Source organism: Hipposideros armiger, unplaced genomic scaffold (assembly GCF_001890085.2).
Source record: "Hipposideros armiger isolate ML-2016 unplaced genomic scaffold, ASM189008v1 scaffold_862, whole genome shotgun sequence".
Taxonomy (NCBI): domain Eukaryota; kingdom Metazoa; phylum Chordata; class Mammalia; order Chiroptera; family Hipposideridae; genus Hipposideros; species Hipposideros armiger.
Genome location: NW_017732212.1, coordinates 368601 through 378501, shown reverse-complemented (window position 1 = coordinate 378501; position 9901 = coordinate 368601). Strand labels below are relative to the sequence as shown.

The following is a 9901-nucleotide window of genomic DNA, read 5'->3' as shown; positions in this document are numbered from 1 at the left end:
GGCCCCCGGCCACAACAGGCCTCGCCTCCTCCTTGTGGGGGCCCCGGCGGTCCCGGCGGCGGTCCTGGCGACGCGCTGGGTGCATCGGCGGCAGGTGTGGGTGCGGCGGGCGTGGTGGTTGGCGTGAGCGGCACGGTGGGCGTGGGCAGCTGCTGCTCAGGACCCGGCCACAGCAAACGGCGGCGTCAAGCCCCCGGGGTTGGCGCGGTTGGCGGTGGCAGTCCGGAGCGTGAAGAGGTCGGCGCAGGTTACAACAGTGAGGACGAGTATGAAGCTGCTGCAGCACGTATCGAGGCCATGGACCCTGCCACTGTCGAGCAGGTATGAGCTGGGGGTGACAGGTGAGCGGGTATGGTGGATGGGATCCCCAGACTGGGTAGGGATCCAAGACAGGCTGTTTTAAGATCTCTCTGAGGGAATTAAATGTCTTCTCCTGGATCTTGACACACTTTTCTTTGGTGGTAGGGGTGTGATACACCCTCTTCCCCCACTCCCTTTCCCCACGGACTTGAGGGTAGAGGCCCCAGATAAGACGAAGGACTTGAAGATGGGGTCTGCGATCTTTTCCAGGTCCTGGGATCGCATCTTGTAGGGCCAATAGGTGGGAAACCCCCCCTCCCCCCAGGAGACACAGGCAGAATGGCATGCCTCCTGAGAGGGGAGTCTCATGACTCCAAGGGAGAGTCTGTGTTTAGTGGCTGGAGATTTCTTTTTCTCTGAGATAAGAATCTAAGATTCCTCCTCCAGGGAACACAAGTAAGGTGGAGACCTCAGGGAGTGTTCTCAAGATACTAAACCCTTTCAGGGGTCTGAAACACCCTGCATTGGAAAACCCCTCCCCCTCCTCAGGGGGACACAGCACAGGACCATTCATCAGTGGGGTCTGAGACTCTTCTAGAATCAAGGGCGTGACACATGCATATACATCCCCTGAAGAAAGATAGATAGATATTCTGAGCTTTTCTCCAGGAATGTAAGACTTATCTTGAGGAGATAAGGTTCTTTTCCCCTTGAGGCAAGGACCAAGGCTGATGATATCCAGGGACTAGAAACTCTACTAGAGTATGTAAGATTCATTCTCTAAGTGATAAGGGTTTATGCTTCCTCTCAGTAGTCTTGAGAACTGCCTGGTGACAAGAGTCTGAATCTCCAGGAGCTTAAGCTTCTTTTAAGTGATAGACCTTTGGCCCCTCTCCCTCACCCCACCCACCACCACCACCAGGCCTGAGCTTTTCTTCAAGAAAATGAGACTCGCTGTTTTGGATGCTGGAGCCTAAGATCTCCCCGCTTAAGGACTGGGGCTTTCAGAGACTGGGTCTGAAGCCTCTTCAGGAGACTGATATCCCCCCACAGAAATCTCAGCCAAGGTGAAGTCTTTAAGATACTTTTTTCCCCAGGGACTGGTGTCTGAGTTTTCTCTTTGGGAGTCTGAGACCCCCCAACATACAGGGGTATGAGATTCTTCTGCCCCAATTATGAAGGACTGAAACACATCTTGGGGACATAATAGCCCCCTCTCCCCTTGAAATAGATCTGAACACCCTCACACCCCGCCCCGTATGTGCATGAGCTTGTCAGGGACGTAAGATTTCTGCTTTGGGAACTTGAGCCTGAGACCATTCTTTAGATACACGGGCAGCATGGAGTCCCAGAGGTAGAATCTGAGGGCTCCTCACAGATGTAAGTCTGCCTTCCGGGGCCTGGGACCCATTGTGCCAAGGATGCTAAAGCTTTCCCTCAAGGACAAGAGACCCATACATAACCCAGTGACTGCTGTGTCTCTATAGATGAGGTCTGAAGTACCCCTTAGGAGCAGGACTCCCTCCCCCAGATTTGCTTCCCGAGACCCTTCACTTTGGGGCATGGATATAGAGTCCTGGAGGAAAAGGGCACTGAGTCTTTATCCCTAAAAGTTTAAACTTTCCCTCAGGTGGATGAGACACCTCTCCTATCTTAGAACCTGAGACCTGAGCCTGCTCTAAGAATACTGACTGTCATCTTATTTCAGACAGCATACGTATACCTGAGTCATAGGGGCCTTTTAGGGACGTAAGATTTCCTGCCTTGGGGACTTGAGCCTTAGACCACGCTCCACTTGTGAACTAAGTCCTGATAACTGCCCACTCTCCTTAGAGACATAGGTAAGGTGGGATTCTGAGGAAAAAGAGTCTGAGACTCCTACCAGGGGTCTTAAGCTTCCCCTCAAGGACAATATATTCTTCAGCTTAGGGAGGGGCCTGAGTCCTATCCCCCTTAGGTGTGAGGCTCCCCCTGCAACCTGGCAATCCTTTATCACCAGGGAGAGGGATATGAGGTCCTCCCCAGTGTGGCCTGACGCCTCCCCCATTGGGCAGAAGGATGTGGGTGCTCTTCACAGTCATAAGAAACCCTGATCTTCAGGCCAGGAAGTTCCTCCTCCTTTTTATGAGAAGGTTGTCAGGTACTGGGAACATGAGGACCGAGGCCGCCCCTCAAGAACTAGGAGATATTCAGAGACTCTCCCTGACTCAGCTCTGCTTGCTTCTCGTTTTCAGGATCAGGGAAATATTCTGAGCTTCTTGAATTCCTTTCAACAAGCTTTTTTCTTCCCAGAGACAGGAAAGAGTTTTGGGACATCCCCACTCCAGGGAAATTCTCCACCCATAACTCTCGCCCCCTTTGCTCAGGTAAATCTTTCTGTACTTCACAGGGGCCAGGGCCTTGTCTTGAGCCCTCGTTCTTGTTGCCTTTGCACCCATTATTACTCCAGGCAGGATAAATCATCTGGACCCACAGGGTCAGGGCCAGGAGTTGTTTATTCTCTCCCTGGTTAGGGTAAAGTCTGCTTTTCCTCCTTCCCAGTAATAGGGAGTGATATATCCCTGGTCCCAGAGACAGAGAGGAAGACAGTCATGTGATGCTATGGTGACTAGAAAGATACCTCTTTACACCTCCTTTGCATCTCCGAGGCTGGGAATGCCTCCCTTATACTTGTCTCCATAAGAACATGGAAGTAAAGCTCCACGGTTGCATGATATCTTCCCTTCCCAATGACAAAGGAGAGACTTCCTGTCCTCCCACTTCTTGAGACAACTTGGGACCGCCTGGGGATGAGAAGAGGAGAGATTCTTCCGGCTGCCTCAGTCTTGGTCCTGAATGTCACTGGAGGCCAGTTAGATCCCTTGGAAAAAAGAGCGGGGTTGTTGATTGGGAGCACACATGGTAAATCTGGTCCTTGTTCTGACTACTCAGGCTTCCTGTCTGTCCCGATGTCACTGTACCTCTACTGCCTATAGGAGCCCTTTTGGCACCCTAGGGTCAGGGGTTTCCTTTCCCAGGCATGGCTACCTTGGTAAGAGTCTTACCGTATGAAAAGAATGGCTTGAAAGCGTCCTCAGGTTGAGGACCTCACAGAACATTTTGAGAAGGGGGCATGCATGCTGAGGTGGTGGAGAAGCTGGACCTGGCACTTGAGCCAGTGTATCTGGGTTCCCACCTGGGCTCTTTTGGGGCTTTGCTGGATGGACCAGAATAGTTCTGCCTATGCTCTTTCGGCCTCTTTCCTCACTGATCAGGTAAGGAGCTAGTGGGGTGACACTTAGCTTTGGGATTTTAGGGAACTCACACCAAAGCCCTCTGGACCTGGAGGTGACAGAACGGTGGGTGTCTTTTGAGAAAGAACTGGGTTCCTCTCCTCCTGCCCCTCTGATCCCTCCCAGCTATCCAAGCTTGGTGTGCAGGACAGGCGGCCTATTTGGTGTGAGGCTCGGGATTGGTGGACAGTGACTTCTTTGGCCATCTGTGCTGTTGTGAATAAGTTCAGAGGTTGCCTGCCAGGGGGCCTATTGGATGGTGTGGAGATAGGGTTGTGTGTGGAAAGAGCTTGGGCTTTGGAACTGGGCAGGTCTGAGTTTAAACTCCAGGGTCTCCTGCTTGGCTGCTTTACAGCTTTAGGCAAACACTCTGCTGTTATTTTTTTTTCCACAAAAGTCTACACATGCCCAGGTGATCAAGTGTGTAAATACCTGACCTGGCCCACTTCAGACCTTGGCTGATTCTTATCTTGCAGTTTCCCCAGGATCCTATGGGTTCTTCCTAGGACCCTTTGTAACAACCGGTCTTTGTTAGCAAAGACCCTTCATTTGGCATATAGAAACCTGCTGGTTCCTCTAGTGGGGAGGCAGAGTAGTATAACAGGAAGTGGTCCCTGCCTGAGCAGTCTGGCTTGGAGTCCTATGTCTTCGGGCAGTTCCCTTTTCTGGTCTCAGTTTCTCCATCCATAAAATGGGTAGTGGTGAGGAGGGAAGTTGGACTCAGTGTTCTGAAGGTAGTTGTAATCTTATAATTCCCTCTTCTCCACTCCCTGCAACCATTGTGAAAGTTTTGAGTGGGGTCCCGTGGCTTTTGTGGGTGTGCTATGAAATTTCAAGCAGTATTCCATTTCTTTCTCTTTTGCCAAGTGCTATAGGTCCTTGGGTTAGTTTTTTTATTTTCACAGCTTTGTTGAGACATAATTCACACATCATACAGTTCACCAATTTAAAGTGTACAATTCAGTATCCATCACCATGATCAGTCCAGTTTAGAACATTTTCATCACCTCAAAAACAAACCCTGCATCATCATCATCCCCCAGTCCCCTCATCCCCTCCCAGCCCCTAGCAACCACTAATCTACTTTTTTGTCTTGATTTGTCTCTTCTGGACGTTTCATGTAAATGGAATCATTCAATATGCAGTCCTTTGTGACTTGCTACTCTCAGCCTGTTTTCAAGGCTCATCCATGTTGTAGTATGCATCAGTACTTCATTTCTTTTTGTTTCAGAATAATAGAAAATTTTGTAATCCTCTCCTCCCAGTGGCCTGGCATTAGATTTTGGGGCCTTGCTCTTTTCCCATTCCTCCGCCCTGGAGAGCTTGTGTTGGTCCTTAGAGAGCAGTGCATCTGTCAGTGTTTCTTATTGGATGGGTTGCCTGTGGAGCCGAGCCAGTGTTCCTGGGTGTTTAGGGGGAGAGAGGAGTGGTCTTGGCACCAGGCTTGCTGGGACAGAGCTGTGAAGCCCAGAATACTAAACACCTCTTGGCCGTGGTCTCTGGGAAGACATCTGTCCATGAGCTGCCACTACTCCTGCCATTTTACCGTGCCCCCTTCCCCCTTTAGTGGCAGCTCATTCATGGATGGGCAGGGTCAGCAGCTTCCCAGGCTGTGGGGGAGCCCAGGCTCCTGCTGCCTTAATTCTAACTCTCCCTGCAAAGGGGGGGGGGTTGCTTGAGAGGTGAATCCTGTGGGGTGAGAGCCATGTGATGTTGCCTCATAGCTCACACCAGGAGTGCTACAAGGGGGTTGTGTTATTTTCCTGTAGCTGCTGTGGCAAATTAACCACAAACCGGGTGGTTTAAAACAACAGACACGGATTCTCTCACAGTTCTGGAGGCCAGAAGTCCAAAATCAGTTTCACTGATCCAAAATCAATGTGTTGGCAGGGCTGCACTCCCTCCAGCAGCTCTAGGGGAGAACGCTGTCCACTTTTATCTTCTGGAGGCTGCCGACCTTCCTCGGTTTGTGAGCACATCATTCCGACCTCCGCTTGTCTTCACATCATCATCTCCTCTGTGTATATGTGGTCTCCTGTGTGTATCAGATTTTCCTCTACTGTTGTAAGAACACTTGTGATTGCATTTAGGTCCCATCCGGATACCCAAGATAATCTCTGCATCTCAAGAGCCTTAACTTAATCACACCTGTAAAGACCCTTTTTTCTTATAAAGTAACATTTACAGGTTCCAGGGATTAGGGCCTGATATGTTTGCGTGGTCATTATTCAGCCTACTACAGGGGTGTTCTTGGTTCCCTTCCAGGGATGGGAAGGGAACTCATTAAGTGCTCTCCTACTGGCCAGAGTCCTGTAATATTTGAGTCTGCCCAGTATCCCTATTATTGCAAGATTTGTTATCCCATTTCACAGATTGGAAAACTGTGGTTTAGGGCAGGTCATCACATGGCTAATAACTGGAGCTGGATGGGAACCTAAATCAGTTGTGTCCCACATTCTGCTTCAACTTTTCTTGGGCCTTTGGACTAGTAGGTTTCAGTCTTGCACCGGGGATCCCCTGGTATCAGAGAGCTTTATCCAGCCCCTTTGTGGAGGCTCAGAGGTGTGCAGGGACTTGCCCTCAGGCTCAATGGTGGGCTTGCAAGATTGAGGGTCTGGACTTTCTCAGGTCAGGGCATCAATGTAGCCTGAACTTCTCTATGGCTGGGCAAGGCCCCACCCCTCACTTCCAGCAGCTCTTCTTCATGGGTCATTTTCTTAAAACAACTCCCAAGCTGGCACTTTTCTTGGAGGTTCTTTTCCAGCTGGGGGATGGGAGAGACTGTGCTAGGAGCTCCTGGGACTGTCTGAACTCTTTCTGGAAGCAAGCACCAGGATCTTCTTGTTTTCTCTTCCCAAAAGGAGAGAGAGGAGGGGTTGCAGCCAGAGCCCAGGCTCTTAAGGCTGTAGGTGCCAAAGCTAGTGGGTGGCTCGTGGCCTGGCTTCCAGATCCAGTCCCAGATGCCACTCTGGCTGCCCCAGGACCAAAGCCCAGCTTGTACAAAGGGTATGCTTAGGCCTCCTTCACTTTTAGGGACAAACCAGGATTTTCCCAGGTTGGCCTGCCAGGTATGTCTCCATGCTGTGGCTCATGAGGCCTCCCTTGTCACCTCTACACAAGGCCTTGCTGGTGCCCAAACCCTAGCTCTTTTCTTTCTTTGTAAAATGAGGATAACGCTTTCTTCCATTTGGGCTGTGGTGAGAATTAAATGAGGTCACCTTTTGCATTTGGCACCTGGCATGGGGCAGGCATTCGGCTAATATGAGTCCATCTTTTTTCCTGGCCTTGCCCTGCTTACCTTCCTAGTCCTACCCAGGACTTGAGCTCTGCTGAACTCATTGCTGGCCCCTGTCATCCCTGGTGCTTTGTGGCAGAAGTGATTTCTTATCCAGGTCACAAACTTTTCTGGAGGTCCTGGTGTTTTAATCCTTTGCTCAGGTGGCACCTCCTCACAGGTGCCAGTCTTCATGACTGGCCAGGTCCCTTCCTCTGTGTTTCCCAGCACCTCCTGTGTTCATCTTTCACAGCCCTTCTCACACTTGTGTGTAGTCATTGCCTGTTTCCCCACCCCACTAGCAGTTTGTGACCTTATCGAGGATAGAGAGCAAGTCTGATTCATTTCTCTGGCCTCATTGCCAGCCCAGGGTCTGACTTAGTAGCTGCCTGGTAAACCTTTGTTTGATGAAAAAGTAGGAGCTCTCTTATCCTCTTTTATCACCTTTCCTTTCTTGATTTCTTTCTCTCTACACTTGAGGGCAGGAGGTCGCTGTGTGCCCTTTTTTAGAACTGCATACTTCTGTTCAGTCTGAGGCTGTAGCCATAGTTGCGGCTTCCCTGCTGGAGATCCCTGGCTAGGACAGGTGCCATGGTGCTGGGAGGTGGTTGACCCTGTGGGGCAGGGATGGACTTGGGAGAACTGGCTGGAGTGTGCTTGTCCACAGCCTTTGGGGCAGGAGGAGCACCTGTACTGCTGGAATGTTGTGTACAAACAAGAGTCCTTGTGCTGCCCATGGAAGCTCATTAAGGGCTTCCCAGTACCTTTGTCATCTCTGGAAAGCCAGCCATACCTTCCCCGGGTGTGGGCCCTGGTGGTGGTGCTGCTGCGTAGTCCCTTGTCATCCCCTCTTCAGCCCCTCCTGTCCAGCCACCTGGGGTCTTCAACCCCTCTCTGTGCTGGTCTCATCCCTTCTGTGACTGGTGACCATTCTCCAGTATATGGTATGTTGTTTGCAATGCCTTTTTCTGGTCCTGAATCTCCTCTGAGCCTCTTGACAGCCCTGTCAGGTAGGTCACATATCCCCTGTTTGATAGGAAACTAAGGCTTGGAGAGTTCACTTAGCTCACCCAAATTCATGCGGCAAGTGAGTGACAGAGCTGGGGTTGGAACCCAGAGCTTTTGACCTGCAAACCTTGTGCTTCCTACTTTACCAGGAGTTTATCTCACCTGAGCTTTGGAAAAATAACCTGCAGAGAGGTGATCCCCTTTGGTTGGCATTAGCCTGGATCCTATAAATCCCTGGGCAGGGTGGTGTCCCCAAGGAGCAGTCTTGGGATTTCTGGTCCCTAGCCCTGATGCTGGATCAGGCTGGCTTCTTCTGGTGGCCAGCAGAGGGCGTGAGGGGCCTGGGAAAGGTCTGCTAATTCTGGTTTGTTTTGTTTTGAAATGGAAATATGTTTTAAGTGACACATGGACATTACGTGTTTTTTTATTTTTTTATTGGGAAACAGCCATGATCATTTGGTTACACACTGCTTTCATGCTACAAATGGCATGGTTTACTCTTTTAAGGAGGGTGCAGCTCACAGTGGCCCATGCGGGGATCTAACCAGAAACCTTGGTGCTATCAGCACGATGCTCTCACTAACTGAACTAACCGGTCACCCCCTGGACATTATGCTTTTAATAGGCTTTATTTTTTAATAGACTATTTTTTAGAGCAGTTTTAGATTCACAGCAAAATTGAGCAGAAGGTACAGGAAGTTCCCATATACCCCCTGCCCCCACACATGCATAGCCTCCCCCATTACCAACATCCCTCACCAAAGAGATGCATTTGTTAAAATTGATGAACCTACATTGACACAGCACAATCACCCAAAGTCCATAGTTTACATTGGTGTTCACTCTTGGTGTTCTACATTCTGTGGGTTTGAACCAGTACATGATGACGTGTATCTGCCATTATATTACCATACAGAGTCTTTTCACTGCACCCAAAATCCTCTGTGTTCTGTCTACGCATCTCTACATTATTTTTGAAAATACACATTTGTACAGGTTCACTTAACTCAAACCTTTGGGGCCAGATGTGCTTTGGAATTTAGAAAAATCACCCTGTGTGTACGAGGTTGGACAATTAATTTTGTGAACTCATTCTAGAAAAAGTGCTACATACCTCATTGCTGAATATCACTACAATCACCTTCAAAGTGCTCTCCTTGGGAAGTTATGCACCAATGCCAATACCTAGTCCACCCCTCAAAGCAATATTGGAACTCTTTTTCTGGAATGGCCATCAGAGCTGTCATTGTATTACCCTTGATGTCCTGAATGTCATCAAAATGTCTTCCTTTTAATATTTCCTTTATCTTCTGGTAAAGAAAGAAGTCATTGGGGGCCAGATCAGGTGAGTAGGGAGGGTGTTCCAATACAGTTGTTTGTTTACTGGCTAAAAACTCCCTCATAGATGGTGCCATGTGAGCTGGTGCATTGTTGTGATGCAAGAGCCATGAATTGTTGGCGAAAAGTTCAGGTCATCTAACTTTTTCACTCAGCCTCTTCAGCACTTCCAAATAGTAAACTTGGCTAACTGTTTGTCCAGTTGGTATAAATTCATAATGAATAACCCCTGTGATATTAGAAAAGGTTAGCAACATCGTTGCAACAAGTTTGCTAACTTAATCGTCAGACTTCACATGCTGTGTGTTCTGTAACACCCCCAGTGGAGTCTACGGCAGCACCTCATAATCAAACACCCCAATGTGTCTGAAGGGAAATATTTGAATGTTCAACTTCAAGTGGGATAAATAGGTTCTAATCAGCTCAGGTCAGGTTATGATGCCAAATGAGATAGATAAAGACTTTTGGTTTTCAAAGATTTTTGAGTTTTGGAATTTTGGACAAGGGATTGTATACCTCTTACAAAGAAGGAGGTGAAGTAAAATCACCTGTAACCAACACTTAGGGATAATATTTTGTTGTATAGCCTTCCCATCTTTGTGTACATGGGTGTTTGTTTACATATGCATATACATATATTTGTTAACATGTTTTCAGTCACAAGCAAGGTCATATTTTGCTACATTTTGCTTTATACAATGTATTTTGC

General features: G+C 48.9%; 1 protein-coding gene across 1 annotated transcript in view; it reads left to right on the top strand.

The window, feature by feature from the left end:
• The first annotated feature begins 6 nt into the window (after positions 1-6).
• OTUD5 (OTU deubiquitinase 5) overlaps positions 7-9901 on the top strand; it is a 26206-nt gene continuing 16311 nt past the window's right edge. The window contains exon 1 of the mRNA XM_019629670.1: positions 7-321. Within this exon, the coding sequence (XP_019485215.1) occupies positions 298-321 (24 nt within the window). The 5' untranslated portion in view covers positions 7-297. The remainder of the gene's footprint in view (positions 322-9901) is intronic.